This window comes from Garra rufa, chromosome 17 (assembly GCF_049309525.1).
Source record: "Garra rufa chromosome 17, GarRuf1.0, whole genome shotgun sequence".
NCBI classification, from domain to species: Eukaryota; Metazoa; Chordata; class Actinopteri; order Cypriniformes; family Cyprinidae; genus Garra; species Garra rufa.
Genome location: NC_133377.1, coordinates 25,399,614 through 25,417,559, shown reverse-complemented (window position 1 = coordinate 25,417,559; position 17,946 = coordinate 25,399,614). Strand labels below are relative to the sequence as shown.

The 17,946-nt window shown below is 35.4% G+C and overlaps 2 protein-coding genes across 8 annotated transcripts in view; both read right to left on the bottom strand.

The window, feature by feature from the left end:
* The window catches only part of ahdc1 (AT hook, DNA binding motif, containing 1), a 30,803-nt gene extending 18,442 nt beyond the window's left edge, over window positions 1-12,361 (bottom strand). The window contains exons 1-3 of one of the 2 annotated variants that reach the window (XM_073822349.1): window positions 12,271-12,361; window positions 11,936-12,139; window positions 9,592-9,677 (exon numbers count right to left, since the gene is read on the bottom strand). The gene's annotated coding sequence lies outside the window, so the exon portion shown is untranslated. Of the gene's footprint in view, window positions 1-9,591; window positions 9,678-11,935 lie in introns of both variants that reach the window. The other variant, XM_073822350.1, reaches the window with a different exon arrangement.
* A 3,166-nt stretch (window positions 12,362-15,527) lies between these two features.
* Window positions 15,528-17,946, bottom strand: part of yrk (Yes-related kinase) — a 28,925-nt gene continuing 26,506 nt past the window's right edge. For all 6 annotated transcript variants that reach the window (XM_073821270.1, XM_073821265.1, XM_073821269.1 and 3 more), the window contains one exon: window positions 15,528-17,924. In XM_073821270.1, coding sequence (XP_073677371.1) covers window positions 17,716-17,924 — 209 coding nt within the window. In that variant the 3' untranslated portion in view covers window positions 15,528-17,715. The remainder of the gene's footprint in view (window positions 17,925-17,946) is intronic.

Genomic DNA, 17,946 nt, shown 5'->3' with positions numbered 1-17,946 from the left:
TTTTGATAAAGGATGTATGATCTTTTAATAATATTGGTCTTTAAATGCTAAATATTTAAAGTGTACCTAAAGTATACTTGCAATAGTTCCACTTCACAATCAAATATACTTAAGTATATCTTTAGTTGGACTTTAGCACTACTTCTGTACAATTAAAGTGCATTAAGTACAAAATTAGTTGTTTCAATTTAGCAGACTTTAAATATACCAGTTTAGTACTAAAAGTACAATTGCAGGGTTTTTTATTAAGGCAAGACACAAGGTGTATAGGGTGAAGAAATTAACTAATAGTTATCACTTTACTTACCCAGCTGACTGATTACATCGATAATTGCAAACATTTTTTGTATTACAAGTTTTCTAAAATGTTAGGTTTAAATACGCAAATGAGGCATTGTTTAATAAAATATGCACTAATTTGCATACATTTCTAGTACAAAATTCTAAACTCTGGATGAAGTCAGTTTTAAAATTCTTGTTTAATTTTTCTGACATATTAGAGTCAAAAGTTTTTACAGAGGGAATTTTGGCTCATTTCGTCACGCCATAATTCAGAAAAAAATTTAAACAGACAGGAAACACTATATTTTTATTTTTAATTTTTTTGGCAAATAAACTGTATGAAATCAAGCAAACTATATATGAACAAATCCCTCTGTAAAAACCTTCAGGATATAGACAGGAATAAAAATGTAAAGTTTGGTGTGTGTAAGTGTTACTGAAGTGCAGATTTATGGCTCAGTGTAGAAGAAAAACTCATTTTGAGAAAGCGGTCTTTAAAAATATGCATTGTAATTGAAATCTATTGACACAAATAGATAAAGTGCTATAAAAGAAATGGATGTTTTCTTTCCACTATTCTGAAAAAAACACTTCATGAAAAACCAAACAGCCCAAAATCTCAAACTTGATAGGTGCATGAAAAAAATATGCCTGCAGTGTCTCCCCTTAAGTACATAATATGTAAATGTATTTTTAGTATACTTAGCATGAAATAAATGTATTTTAAAAAACCTTTTAGTATATTTACTTTTCCACTAGGGATTTAAAGTGTACCTAAAGTATACTTGCTATAGTTCCACTTTAGCACAGATGAACTTCGGTATATCTTTAGTTGGACTTCAGCAATTCTTCTGTACAATTAAAGTGCATTGAGTACAAAATTAGTTGTTTCAATTTAGCAGACTATACACACATCAGTTAGTGTACTAAAAGTACAATTGCAGGGTATTTTTATTAAGTGCATAAATATGTAAATGTATTTGTAGTATACTTAGCATGAAATAAATGTATTTCAAATACATTTTAGTATATTTAAAATGCACTAGGGTTTTTTCTTTTGAATTTTTTATTGAAAATTCTTTATTAGTATCTGATGAATTTGATTAATTTTTGAACATTTCTATGAGTTTTTTTGACAGAACCCATGGCAGTGCATTCTGGGATTTACTTCTCAACTCAGGATACGCGATGCTGCCTTAGACTTCGTCTGAACAGAGGTATATCAGGAGAAGCATAATTAAGCTGTGTGCATCCCTTAAAATGCTTCCTACAGGCAGCTCACTGTCTTTCTTCTGGTTTCCCTCATTTGCTTTCAATGCCTCCGTCATTCCTCTACTCTGTTCTTCTTCCTTCTCATCTGCATTCTTAATATCTCCCGCATCTCTTCCTCTTCCCTCTATGTAACCTCTCATTCCCTCCTCCCCTCCCCGCCTCCCTCTACCTTTCTCACTCGCTCTCTCTTTCTCTTTCACTTTCTATTACTCAAACGCTCTCTCTTGTCCCCAGCTGCAGGAAATTCCTTATAATCTTCATCACCAGAGACTGCATTCAACACTCAGCCCAGTCAAAAACACACACACACACACACTTGCCACACACGCACTTATCTTACTTCTACTCGTTGTTTTTTTACATTTTGCTTTCTTTATTTTCTTGTGCTTGTCTACTAGGTTATTTTAAGAGGAGCAGAGACTACACCATCCTGACCTCCCGCCCCTCTGCTTGGTCATATGACCACAGCACCAGCTGGGAACAGCCATCCAACAGCAGCTATAAGTGAGAGGCAGAAGGGATGAGTGAGACAGAGCGTTTGGTACACATACTAGTGATCTGCATTGTGGTGATTTAATCTAGCCGAGTACTGAACAGCTAAATCTGAAGAGATTTCAGGTACCAGAAACGAAACAAGGGCATTCCTGTTCTGTGTACAATATGTGCAAACAAAACTGCACATGGTGTACCTTAATTTTAGCACCAGTCATTCACACTTCACGTCTGAATGAAATGCTGAAGAAAACAGGAATCAAAAGCAGTGGAAAGGTAGGAAAGTAGAAACAACACTACAACACACTCACTATCATCCTTATTTTTAAAGAAAAAGCAAGAACAGACAATTTTAACTTAAATGTGCAAGGCTTCCAGAGTCAGCCACTTTCAGTTATTTTAGCTGTACAAAAACAGTCCATTACACTGCTGATGTTGCAAACTAGTATTTGTTGTCATATTATTTTATTAGCGTGATCATAAGTACACTGTTTGTAGTGCAAACAGTTTTGGTGTTTTTGTTATTCTTTTATACTCTAAAAATTGCTGGGTTAAAAACAACCCAGCACTGGGTGAAATATGGACAAACAGTCCAAAATAGGTTGAAATATAACATTTATTGCTGATGCAATAATTATGTGTCTGATTTTTAATTTACAAGCTATTTTGGGTTAATTTGAAGCCAGCCATATAATAATTTTTAAATAAATAGTTAAATAATAGTTATATAAAGCTACCCAGAAGGCTGAGATAAACATTTTAAACCCAGCATTTTTTTAGAGTGTATTTATTCACCTACACCATGAATATATATATATATATATATATATATATATATATATATATATATATATATATATATATATATAAACACTGTACTAGTAATTTTCTTCCAAGACATTATTCATTCATTTTCCAGACATTTCTGTCAACTAAAACACAACACAGTACAGTGCAAAACAAAAAAAAACAAAAAACAGGTAAGACACATGTATTAAAATCAAAACAAAAAAAAATTATATTTATACAGTACACTGTGTCCTATTTTTAGTTATTTTATATATTAAGTATAGCAGCTAATGAGTTGAGAAAATGGTTTACTTCAGTGTTGAAAAATAAGGTGGATAGAGATGAATGAACATTACAACATGGGTAGAGACAAAAAGTTGAACAGCTGATCATTTTAAAATTTTAAAACAAATTGTGAAATTATGAAAACTGTGGACAAAGTAAAGACATAATAAAGTTAAAATACTTTAATAATAATAATTTCAAATTGTTCATTGTTCATGCTAGTTAATACATAACTAATGTTAACAAATGACACCTTACTGTAAAGTGTTACCAATATTTTTAATTGGGAGAAGCAGCAATGGAGTGTGTGCACTTGAACTGTGTATATTTATGTTTGAGGGTCACTAGAAAGAAACTTGCACTGGTTTTTCATATGAACTTGCCTTAGGAGATATTTTAATTGTTTTGATTTCATGCAAGTTTAAATTTAGATCCAATCACAATCTAAAAAAAAAAACACTACTTTTTCTAATCTTCAAAATAATGTGTGACTTTACTTTTTAAAATAATATGCAACACGTACACTACCAGTCAAATGTTTTTTTTTTTGTTATTTTAAGAAGCCTCTTTTGCTCACCAATCCTGCATTTATTTGATTCAACGTACAGCAAAAACTGTAAAATTTAGAAATATTTTACTATTAAAAAAAATTACTATTAAGTTTTCTATTTGAATATATTCAAAGTTAAATTTTTAGCATCATTAGTCACATGATCCTTCAAAAATTATTCTAATATTCAGATTTGCTGCTCAAAAAGACATTTAATATTATTATTATGTTGAAAACAGATGAGTAGAATTGTGTCAGGTTTCTTTGATGAATAGAAAATTCAGAAAACAGCATTTATCTGAAAGATACATCTTTTGGTCAATTTAAAGCATCCTTGCTAAATAAAAATATTAATTTCTATCATTTCTTTCCTCCCACAAAGTAGTACAATGTATAATGTTACAGAAGTTTTTTATTTCAGATAAATGTTAATGTTTGGATATTTCTATTCATCAAAAAATGTATTCAACTGTTTTAATTATTGATAATAATAATAAATGTTTCTTGAACAGCAACTCAGCATATGATTTCTGAAGGATAATGTGACACTGAAGACAAATTACAAAAAAAAAAAAAAAATTACATTTTAAAATATATTCAGTTATCCTAAACAGTAAAAATATTTCGAAATTGTACAGCTTTTCCTGTAATTTGGATCAAATAAATGCAGACTTGGTGAGCAGAAGAAACTTCTTTAAATAACATTTAAAAAAATCTTTTTTTAACTGTTCAAAAACTTTTGACTGGTAGTGTACATATCTCAAAAAGATGTTTTAGAAATTCATGTCAGTCTAAACAAATTTTGAAAAACGTCCTAAAACCAATCTATTCCATTAAGTTACACTCCAGGTTTTTTTTTAAAATATTTTAAAACATTTATTTCAATATAAGAATGCATTCTTTTTAAACCAAGTAGGTCTTAAATACTTGGAACAATCTCAATGCCAGTTGCTCACCATTCAAGCTGTGACATGAGGGAAAGAAAAAAATGCTATTTACAGCCCTTCAGAAAGAATTGGGCACTAGTAAACCATCTAACATAATCTCATCAAATATTAAGGATTTACATGTTGTTTGACAAAATGTATTCTGTCAGAATACATATCTAATCCTGAATGGCAGCCAGTAGAGAAATATGCTTTTTCTAACCATATGGTGTAATTACAATATCTACCAGCAGGGGCAACGCAGCAAAACCTTGACCTCTTCTCATCCCCAACCAACACAAACCTGTGTCTCCATCCACACCTCTCTCTCTTTCTCTCTCATAATCCAACTGGTATTTATCTGCGTGTCACGTTGTGTTTATCCATGCCCTAATCTCCCCTTTCCACCTGATATTCAGTAAACAGCTCATTAACCAATCAGCTCATACTTAGACCATCATTTCAGCCGGTGCGTTTTTCTGCACAGGAACCCGGCGTACCTCTCTAACCCACGTCTCCCTATCCCTCTCTGGATTGTGTCTAATGCACAGCCGTTCTCTCGCCCGCCGGCTCTTACGAACACACACACACACACACACACACACACACACACACACACTCACACATATTGAGTTAGACCTTGAGGCCAGTGTTTTGTAGAGGGGCCTCTCCACTGCGGCCCTGACTTCCTGACTCCCCCCCCCCCAGCACCCCTGTTCCACTGTTGCCGTGGGAGACGCTGCTGCAGAGCCCGTTGCCAAGGAGAAGGGCTGCTGGCTGGCTGGCTGTTTAAACAACAATGGCCGCCTTGTGCACATTCCAACTCTAGACACTGACAGCATGTTAAGACCTGCTTCAAAAACACACATAGGCGCTCTCCCGTCCTATCCGTCTGCGTCTCGCGCACTAGTATGCACATATGCAGATATTCCCTTGACTTTTCATGTGTTCTCTCACTCGCAGCCGCTCTCTCGCTCACAGGGGCTTTATTCAAAAGCATCTGTTTCTTTTTAGACCGCACAGCTCATTCTCTCGCTCGCTCGCTATCCCTGTCTCTCATTCCCTGTTTCCATGGTCTAAATCTCTCCTTCTCTCATTCAGGATGGGAGTGTGTAGTGCACTCATCCATCTTTCTGCTGTACACTCCCTCTATCATCATATCCAGAAAATTCCACTCCCTCCTACTCTCTCTCTCTTTCTCTCTCTCTCTCTCTCTCTCTCCGTTATCGGCCTTCAGTACCTCTGCTCTTCCCCCACTCTCTCACTTTCTTCTGTTTCTTTATCTCTTTCTCCCTCTCTCTTGCTCGCTCTTTCTCCTTCCTCCCTTATCTCCCCATAGTACCCCTCCTCTTCCCCACCATCTCTCACTTTCTGCTATGTCTCTCTCTCGCTCACTCTCTCTGCACTGTGTAATCTCACTCGCTCTCTCCTCTGTCTCTGGCAGAGGAAGTGTGTGTTCCCCAGGGGGAGCTGGGCTCATTAACTTCCAGCAGACAGAGAGAGAGAGAGAGAGAGAGAGAGAGAGAGAGAGAGAGAGAGAGAGAGAGAGAGTGCAAGAGAGAGATAGAACAGGAAAAGGAGAAACAGGGGGAGGGTGAGAGAGTCTGCAACAGAGTCTGAAGGTGAGGAAAAGACAGGAGATGGAGAGATAGGAAAAAAAAAACGAGAGATTAGACAGAAAGAGACAGGATGGATAGAGAGATAGACATCTGATCAATCACCCGGGACCGCATTCATATCCTGTTTTAATGATTTTTTAAATCACAGTTTCATACGTTGTATTAATATTAGAAGACGACTTCTTCAAATGAGTTTATTTAGTCTCAGCCATCTATATATCTATGATTCTGTTTTTTATTTGCAGTATGCACAGTTCAATTAGGGTCAGCAAATTGAGTCTCTAGCGTTACAAGAGTATCCTGTGGGGCAAACAGGTGTTCGAAGCTTGCCGCTTGACACAACAACACCTACAGTCGTGTGTGGGAAAGCTGAGGTCACTGATGTAAATTTAGCACTGGGACCAATTTTAATCATGATTTCATTATAAAAGCACTATGCCTTCAAGTAACAAGAAAGATACAGTACTGCAAAGTACTGTAAATGGGGAACTAAGCAGACAGGATTGATGATCAGGGGACCCCTGTGCAGGTGGAGGACAGTTTTCTGCATGATATTGAAGGCTGGATAGATTAATTTGATTCGTTAGAATGTTCTGTCCTTCTTAAATTTAGCCTACTGGACATTTATAACTTTGTGGATGTTTTTTCTTTGTACCGTTGAGTTGAATGTATTGTATTTTTAATGCTTTAATGGTAAAATGTGACAGCTGCAACATGTTTTTTTTAACTAATAATGATACATTTTAGCCTATTATGACATGGAACTTGTCATGAATGACTTGCTTGTTCACAAGCGAGTTTACAACCAACTTGATATTATGAAATATTCAAGAAATGTGAGATTTTTTTTTAATTGAAAGTGTAACTCTTTACAATAAGGTTCATTAGTTAACATGAAGTAAGAATGGACAATACTTCCACAGCATTTTTTATTTAGTTAATCTTATTAATATATTAGTTATTTATTTAATATGAACAAACAATACATGTATTGGATGTATTTTTATTAACTAACATTAACAAAAATGAATGTAATAAATGTACCGTTCATAAAGTGTTACCATTATATTTATAATAATAGAATCTATCTTTATATCTTAATTCTATAATTTATAATACATTATAATGATTATGCTTATTATGCTTGTTCAAAGGGAAGTTTACAACCAACTTAATAATATTATGAAATATTTAAGAAATTTTAGACTTTTTTTTAGAGTCATTGGTCATCTTAATTTATAATGTGTTAATGGTAAAAATGTGACACAGGCAACATGTTTTATAACTAATAATGATACATTTTAATCTGTTATGACATGGAACTTGTCATGAATGATTTGCTAGTTAACAAGCAAGTTTACAGCCAACTTGATGATATTATGAAATTATTCAGACACCTGATATAATTTTTTATATTTTTTACTAGTGGGTTCAGGACACTATAGTTTATTTATGTAAGTGAGGATAGCAAAATAAAGTAAACTGTGACATATTATACCCTAAAATCCTTCATACAGTGGACTACCAGTAAAATTGATCAAAATTTGGGACCAAATATTTGATTTGACACTTTGACCTGACCATGTTTTGTTATATACCTTTCTATCACAGTTCAAAATGAATTTAACAGTTTAACTCTTGACTTATTTTAATGCCATTTCCTGAACTATAGTAAATAAACTGTGATAATGTGAAACATTTTGAAGGTGTCTGAATACATTTTGTTTTGACTGTAATTCATTTGTGATTAAGATGAATTTGTTCTGACACGCTTATTAATATTCTTGTCATATTTTACTACTATTTTCTAAACTATAGTGATAAAAACTGTGATAATGTGAGAACTGTTGAAGGTGTCTGAGTAAATTTTGGTTTGACTGTATTTAAGATATTTGAGAATTTCTTTTAATTGAAAATGTCATTGGTAACACTTTGCATTAAGGTTCATTAACATTAGTTAACATCAACTAAGAATGAACATTACTTCTAGAGCATTTATTAATCTTAGTTATTGTTAGTTAATGCACTGTGAACTAACATGAACTAAAAATGAAGGACTGCATTTTTCTAAACTAACATTAACAAAGATTAATAAATAGTGTAATAAATGCATTGATCGTTGTTTGTTCTTGTTAGTTAATACATTAACTAATTTTAACAAATGACACCTTATTGTAAAGTTACCATTATATTTATAATAATAGAATCCATGTTAATTTATAATACATTTTAATGATTATGCTTATTATGCTTGTTCACAGGCAAGTTTACAACCAACTTAATAATATTATGAAATATTTAAGAAATTTTAGAGTTTTTTTTAGAGTCGTTGGTAACACATTACAATAAGGTTCATTAGTTAACATTTTCTAACTACATTAGTTAACATGAACTAAGAATGAACAATACTTCTACAGTATTATTTAAGCTTAATTAATGTTAATTTCCATATTTGCTAATCCATTAAAATCACAAGTTGTGTTTGTTAACATTAATTAATGCACTGTGAACTAACATGAGCTACAATGAACGACTTTTTTTAAAACTAACATTAACAAAGATTAATAAGTAGTGTGATAAATGTATTGTTCATTGTTCATTCGTGTTAGTTAATACATTAACTAATGTTAACAAATGACACCTTATTATAAAGTGTTACTGTGTCATTAAAAGAACAGAAAAAAATGTAACTACACTGATATAATTTCACAATCTGCAAAAAGCAGTCTATAAATTTGCATGACAATATTGCAAACATTTTTACCAAACAAATACATACCCTGTTCACTTATGCTCTTTATGAAGAATTTTTTTTTAATAATTTAAATTCGGAAAGATATATTTAATACCCCAGTTGGAATATGCTCTGTTCTCCCAAAATCTTAGTTTGAATGACAACTGAAAGATTTTGCTTCCGTGACGCAAGACTTATCACCATATTTCGGATAGCACTGAAGTGTTAAAAAAGCCTTGCTCTGCTTTCACCATTATTATACTTTTTACAAAATGTATACAATTTCACTTAAAAAGTCAAAATTCACAAACTATCGTGACACTGAATGTGAAAATGTGGAATAAATAAAAAAAAGTGTAATTCTTATGTCTTAAAACCTTAAGCACAAGGAATCAAAAAACAAAGTTTGAACATCCCCTAAAGAAAAAGCATGATCAGCTCGTGTCTCGAACATGCTCATCATTCACTTTTCTTTATGAAAGCACATGAACATGTACAAAAAGCCATGTTAAATCAAAGTCGTCGTTCATGTAGTTATAGAAATGGGAAGTGCTTCAGCTACATAATTGAAAACAATGAGCATATTTGAACAGGCTGTCCTGTGTGACCTAAATGATGTATGGAATGAAAACCCACACTTACCTTAGACATTGATTCTCTCAATCATTTCTCATCTCACTCTCAAACTGCATGTTTCCATGGCAATCTTTAGCCAGGCAGTTTGTTACCTGAAAGAGAGAAAGGAAGAGCGAGAGAAAGAGAGAGAGAGAGGAATAGAGAATAGAGAAAGCGAGAGAGAGAGAACGACATATGTCAGGAAAGAATGCATATCCTCAGTATGCAACATACTGTATCAGCTGATTCTACAGGAACAATATCATGAATGTGAAAATGCACAAGTTGCCTAATTTTTCTGTTTTAGTAACATCTTTCAATACCAGTCCTGTTAGTGATAAGTAATAAGCGCTTTCATGACAGCACCTAATGGATGAGTTTTAAAACTGGAAAATGTGTTCCTGCGGACAATATGAGCTTTAGTCGTGTATGTGATATGCCATCCATGTATCTCCCAGCATGCATCAGCTGTTGTTTATGTGATGTATATGTGTTTCTCAGTCTACCGCTGCTTCTCTTCTCTCCTTGTTTTTTTTTCTCCCCTCCCTTCGTTCTCACTCTTTAATAATTGAGCTGGTTCTGTCTCTTGTTAGAGTTGGCTCGTTACTGAGAGACACAGAAACCAGCCAGGTATACAGAACCCCTAGATACCCGCTCTCACCTTCTCTCGCACCAACTCCATCATGCTCACAAGTTCTCCTTGTCTTTCTGTCTCACACACACACACACACACACACACACACACACACACACACACACACATAGTGATGCGGATAAACTTCCCTGCAACCGAATGCCTCCCCCTTTTCTCCCTAGACTGAGGAACTGAGGTCAGAGGTGAAAATCTCTCCAAAAAACCAGCTTCAGCCAGCCAGCAGGGAATGAAAAAGTACATGGAAGAGAGCAAAGCTGTGTTTCGCGCTAAGTATGTGCAGTGTGCGATATACTAGCTGTGGCCAAGGTCAGCTTGAGCCAGTGCTGTGTCTCTCAGCTCTGCCAATCAGAGGTTTCCAGCTGTTGTGGGAAACCAAGCTTCCTTTACAGAATAAAGGTTGCCATGGAGACCAGAGCTATAAGACTAGCCAACACTCGCTGACAGGTGGACACAGTAACACATGCACAGACAGTTCCCCCCACTCCCCATTCAACCTAGTGGTTCCCTTTAGACTAAACACTCACTGAAACACATTTGCTAACTCGAGAAGCCTATATAATATAGACTTTAAATAAGAACTTCGCGTCCTCACGCCTGAGTTTACCTCATTACCTGTCAGTCTCCATGACGACATATCATATAGCTAGAGAAACTAGCTCTTTAGAAATATCCGCGTTTGCGTAATGCCGCCATGTGCGTGTTTGGGACGGAGCAACACGCTTGTTTTGTTACGTTCCAAGCGTGTGGCGTGAATAATCGCGCCTGTCACAACATAAACATCTTCGCGCCACCGTCGCGCACAGCGAGAGCCGAAAGACTTGCGCCAACGCGCCACTGCATTGCTCATCATTGCCCACTATCAAACAGCGGAGGACATTAATTTAGAAAAAAAAGAAAGAACGAAATACTTAATTGGCATGTCATGACAATGCTGCGTTTTTTTATATTTATGTATATTTATTAACACGAGTCACGACTGGCATTTTCATTACGACAGTTAAAATTGATTATATGTAGATATAGTTGTCATTTTTAAATGTATTTTTCTTTTGTGTATTGATGCTTTGGCATTGTGTGCTAAACAACCATGCCAATAAACTACTTTAAAATTAAAAAATGACAGAATAATTAGTCAGCCTAATCAAAAGTGCAGTCACTGGCGAGCTCCAGGCATGCGAGTGAGGCTGCTGTCGTCTCCCCATAATAAACACCCAACGCATCAGACGCTCATACATGCCGTCAGTCAACAGCCACTTATGATCACTCATCAGTATTCCATAGTCAATAGGCACTACATTTATGTTTACTCTGCGTTACACAATATACATGTTAAGCGGTCAATTTTCCTTCATGTGTACTAACGAATATTCTTGTGTAGCTTATTTATCAATTCTTACGTAAAAAGTCTATCGCACACACGTGTTTTTCAACAAAATAATGTATGTGTCTGTGATATTTAATAATGACAGTCTACGGCTAGTAATATGTCTGAATGTAGGTGAGCGTACTCTATGTACCTTTGGAGAGTGTGTATGTGTGTGTGTGCGCGCGCGCTCGTGTGTGTGAATGCGAGTGACCTATCGCGAGCTCAATGAATGGCAGCGATGAGGTTAATAAAAATTCCTTCAATAGAAAACACAAACCCTCGTGAAATGCGGCGCGGCGCAGGGGAAGACTATGCAAATTTTGGCTGTGAAGCCAGACGCGCGCACTCACCGGGAGGCGCCGAGCTCCGCTGCTGCAGCTGTGGTGCTGCGCTCCTCACGACTGGATCACAGACCGTTCGGTGACATGCAACATCCTAAAAGCAGAGGAGTCTGTGTGAAAATAAAAACCCAACAACAACTATATATGAATGTCGGAGGTTTTGGTCATCTCGGTCCTCTTCTGTCTTGCGACGCCAAACAGGCTGTTCAGCATCTGGTTTTTAAAAAAAGAAAAAGAAAAGAGAAAAAACGCACAAAAAAATAATTTGCAGGGATAACAAGGGAAAACTCGCGTGTTGTTGTCACCACGGCGGACAAAAAACTGAAATTGTAGTAAGAGAGTACCGCAGTTTGTCACAGGAGCGCCCCGGGAGTGCAGCGAGCGCGAGAAATTGGAATGAGCGCCGTTCTGCGCCGTTTCTCGCCCTCTGCAAACCAACTCGGAGGAATCTAGTCAGAGAGAGGGCTGTAGACGTGCCTTGTCGACGGGGGCATCCGGGCCTCCGTAGATTCTTCTGTCTAGATTTTTTTTCTCCTCTGGAGGACTCTGGGTACTGAAGTTCTGCTCATCGTGACTTCATTCATTCTCTCGTCTCCCTCTCTCACGGCGTGCACATCAGATATATAACAGCCAGACAGTGCGACTGGCTCTGAAGAAATTCAATTAGATCTACGTGACACATTTTTTTTTTGATTTTCATATTGCACATTACATTAAAGGGTACACAGTTGATCTTACTCAGATCAGAGAGGAACAGTTATGAAATGTTTCCTTCAAATGAGCACCCATTTGCTTTAAAAAGCTATCACATAATTATTTTGCTAGTTGAGTAATCGGTCAATTCGATTATTCTTACAATTAATCAAGTAATCAGATAATTATACTTTTTTGTATAGGCTATATAATAAAAATAGATATAAATGACTTAAATACATATAGCATGAGGCAATAATAATTAGTTGAAATAAAGTATCAAAAGTTTTATTGAACTGTTAGAACACAATGTATTATAAACAACAGCGCTAAGGTACACTACTCATTATAACAAATGACTGCATGATGTGCGATTTAATCGTTGTTTAATATTGACTAAAACATTTAATTCAAAAGGCCACTTAATCATTAATATTTGGCCATTTCTTTACAACAGAAATGCTAATATAATTTCTTCAGTATGTGGACATCAACACGTTTAAACTGTATTTTTACTTTTATTTTGAAATCGCGATGAACATGTTTTGACGATGCAATGATGCCACTGAACCAAACAAAACTCGCATATTTAGCTTATTATTGCGGCTAAAAATGGTTAATTATTGTAATATTTTGGGCTGTACTAATGGTCGGACCGGGAAAAACATTTGGAGTGCTAGACTATCAAAAGTTATAACAAATCAAGGAGAAGAGTGCAAAAATTGTTTGTGGTTGGTCAAACTGAACCAGGATTTCCAGGGCAAGAATCTTGACAACATTCCTGTTTGTTCTTATCATTTTTGTCATTTAGGTGAAATATAACCTGAATATCTTAATTAATACTGCATGTATAGGTATCTTTACCACCTATTAATTTTAGTTTGTCAAAGTATTGCACCCTTTCCTGCTCACTCCTTCTCTATATGATTTAGCAGCTTCCACATGTTTTTTTCCATGATTTAGACAGCATAAATTAGCAGAACAATGGTTGCACATCCGGGTAACTAACCAAATTGTGACGTAAGTGCAAACCCTCTATTGAGATTGAAGGATATTGATATATTCTCCTGTGTTTGCTAGCTTTATAGATGATTTACCTTACAAATCTGATGAAATGGCGCATGTTGCGTTCCCAGATGAATCTTATAATAAACCCAAACTCACAGCACATCCAGAGATGGAGTTTGAGTCGCTCCACACATGTAAATGATAACAGTTTGTGTGGAGCAGCATTGCGACACAGGCAAAATGCAAATGAGGATTTTTTTAAATCGAGTACTGGAATTGAATAGAGGAATCGTGACAGCCCTACTTATTTCAGTCAAATCACTAATTTTCATGTTGAACCAAACCTGTATGACTATAAATGCAAAATAGATATTTTATATATATATATAGATATATAGTTTTGGACTTGCATTGTATGACCAAAAAAAAAAAAAAAAAAAAAAAAAAAAAACAGAATTAAAATGTTTGGATAAACTATCCCTTTAAGAAAGTGCATATGAGCCCATTCATTCACTCAGAAAGCTTATTATGGTAAGTATAAAGGGATGGAGATACTCTCCCATGACTGAACATGTAGTCATAGAGTCTTAAAAACCAAGGATTTTTTAAAGGAATAGCGCACCCAATAATGAATCACGCCAACCTCATGTTGTTTCAAACCTGTATGACTTCCTTTCTTCTGTGGAACACAAAAGGAGAAGGCAAAATGACAGACTCCGTCATTCACTGACTTTCATTGCAAGGTACAATGAAACTGAACAGTGACTGAGGCTCTGTCACTAACACTATGCCCAACATATTCCATTGTATCCCATGGAATAAAGAAAGCCATACAGGTTTGGAACAACATGAGGTGATTCATTTTTGGGTGGGCTATCTCTTTAAAACTGAATGATGTCCTATAATGATGGAGCACAATATATAACGTCCTTGATATGAACTGTGGGCTGTGAATAATATAATAGCTGAATCTATTAGAGATCTAGACATTGTCAAAGATCACAGTCCAATACTGTCTCTGCTCTGCCCTCCAGTAATCAAATTTCCTTCGAATTTTCGTTCATGGTCCAAGCTCTTTCAACATTCCCTTCGCCATTTAAAAAATTGGACTTGGAGAAATGTATATTTCTATATTCTTTGGCTGTCCTAATACGAACTGCGCTAACATCGGTCTGTGACTAATTGCAGTTTTATTTGATTGCACTGATGTATTCAGTTGTGCCGTTCCTACAGCACCTGGTGGGTCCGTAGAGAACTGCTTTGTTGTTTTGATTATAGTATTGTATAGGATCTTACACAAGTTAGAGAAAATTAGCTTTATATTCTGTTAGAAAACCTCACTATAAACCAGGTATAGATGTCTGAAAACCGTCTGTTTATGTAATAAAATAAAAAATCATTAAAAAAAAAAAAGAGTTTACATAATGGATGTGTATTCTAAATAAGGATTGTAAAAACAAATTCAGCTCTAAACAAAGTCAAGCTACAATAATCTGAATATGTGAAGCTACATAGCTGTTAAGTACCTGCTCCAGCACCTATATTTCTTTTTTTTGTAACATCTGATTCTTATAAACGGGGACAAATGCTGAAATGTGCTAGAAATTAATCATCAACACACATCCCCAGGGCTGCAGACGAACACTACCCTGCTGCAGCAAAATGTAGATGCAACAAGCTGTTTAATTTATAAACGTAAAACTCGAATCTGCAGCAAGAACAAAGTGCCAGCTCAGTGCAGGTACGGAATGTACCATCATGACTACAAACCCCAGCAGGATAATTAATAAACCAATACAGCATACTAAAAACCCCACACAGCTCCCAGTCTGCACATTACGGTTCTTCTGCCATCTTGTGGACAGCAAAGTGGAGAGTAGATGAATTCAGCCGCAAGCAATTGAGCGTTTCTGTCTGCCTTTGAAGCACACTCATGTTTATTTGAGAGATTCTTTGCCTGTCGCATAGATTCGGTTATTTTTCTGTTTATTACTGAAACAATCTACATTGTATAAAGACTATAAAAGTGTAAGATGTGCATGCAGATTAAAAGAAACATGTTAGACGCATTGGTTCAGTAAGCTCAGTATAATGAAATGGCACAAACATTACATAACTGTAATACACATTCTTCAGTTCAGAGTTACAGTCTATCCCTATAGAATATCCCTGACCCTAAATACAGGCACAGGTTTGATATTCACTTAAATTATCAAATCATTGAAATATGATGCAAAATGTAAAATACAGTGTAAATGGCAGAAGACAAAATAATAAAAAAAACAGTAGTTTTACTTTCTCATTTTAAAAGGCAGCTCTCAATGAAGTCTTTTCTGAATGTCAATACTGTGTCTTTAAAGCCACAATAAAGCCCACTATTATACAACCGAACTGCTCTCTAATAAGATAATACGAGATTGTTAGCTTCAAAGTTAAACAAAAAGGATTATTATAAAGCAATAACATGACTAGCTAAGTGAACACGGCCTACAGAAACAAACGCAAGACTATAAAGGCATTTCAAGGCACATCCTGAATAGCTATGCCTTGAGACGCATACACTAATATCTCAAGATTTCATCTCTGGCTTCAGAATATCAAGACCTTTGCGTTCAGTGCACTTTTTGTCAGACAAAAAATGAAAGACTAAATTGTTATGTTCAAAAATGCACATTCAGAAGCTGAATCGAATGTAAAAAAATAGATTTGTGTGGCCTTCCTCTTGAGTTTAGACCTGTATATCACATGAATCACAAAACATACCACTGGTTTGATAGGTCTGTAAAAAAATCTCAGTTATCCAGGTCTGTTGAATGTCTAGTGGAAATTTTTTTGTTTCATCTGTATATCAGAGCTGAAACAATTCCACTAGGAACCCATTAGAAATGACTTGAATAGTCTACAAGAGACAGAACATTTAAATACAGTGCTGGATATAGTAATGCGATTGAATAGGTAACTAATTGTTATTGCTTAACAGAGAGATGATGTTTTAAAGGGATAGTTCACCCAAAAATAAAAATTCTGTTATTAATCACCATCATGTCATTCCAAAAGACCTTCAAAAGTTTACATACACCTTTTACCAAAATAAAAGGGATCAAACAAAATGCATGTTATTTTTTATTTAGTACTGACCTGAATAAGATATTTCACATAAAAGATCCACAAGTGAAAATAACAGTCGAATTTATAAAAATGAACCCATTCAAAAGTTTACATACACTTGATTCTTAATACTGTGTTGTTACCTAATCTTTCAGTTTTTTTAGTGATAGTTGACCTTGTTTGTCCTAAACAGTTAATCTGCCCGCTGTTTTTTTTTTTTTAAATCCTTCAGATCCCACAAATTCTTTGGTTTTTCAGCATTTGAACCCTTTCCAACAATGACTGTATGATTTTGAGATGCTTTTTTTCACACCGAGGACAACTGAGGCACTCATATGCAACTATTACAGAAGGTTCAAACACTCACTGATGCTCCGGAAGGAAAAACAATGCATTAAGAGCCAAGGGTGTAAACTTTTGAACAGAATGAAGATGTATTTTTTTAGTACTGCCCTTCTGTACAGATAAAGGTGTTTCCCATAAGACAAAAAGAAGTTTGATCTTCAAATTCAAAAAGTTTTCACCCCCTGGCTCTTAATGCATTGTGTTTCCTTCTGAAGCATCGAGCGTTTGAACTTTCTGTAATATGCGTTCCAAAGATGAACAAAGGTCTTATGGTTATGGAACGACATGAGGGTGAGTACTTAATGACAAAATTTTTATTTTTGAGAAAACTATCCCTTTAATTTGTTGTATTATTATGCACTGTTGTATTTAAAGTTAACAAACCTACATTAACATTGACCGTTGTAATACTTCAGACTTAAGAAAGTGAAGTGATCTTTCAGTTTGAGAGCAGTATCTTGGAAAGTTTTTTCAGTTTGAAGCTCTCGAGTTAAAGCACAGAATGAGAAATTGCACTAAAGCATGTTCTTTTGGACCAAAATCAGTTTATGGAGGTATTGTAATAGAAAGTAAAGGCAACTGCATCTTTCCTGAAGGATATATTGAACTAATGCACTTAAGTGTATATGCGTCTATCACAGGTTTTCTCCAGGCTGGTACTGGGGTTCAGTAGCAGTAAAGTAGTCCTCCAGGAAGCTCTGCAGGTATTCGAAGGTGTGCCTCTCGTCAGGATCCTTCCGCCAGCACTGCAGCATCAACTCATGCAGAGACGTCGGGCAGCCATGTGGACACGGCATTCGATATCCACGCTCAACCTGCTCCAGAACCTCTCTGTTGTTCATCCCTACATGAATTAAGACATAAAG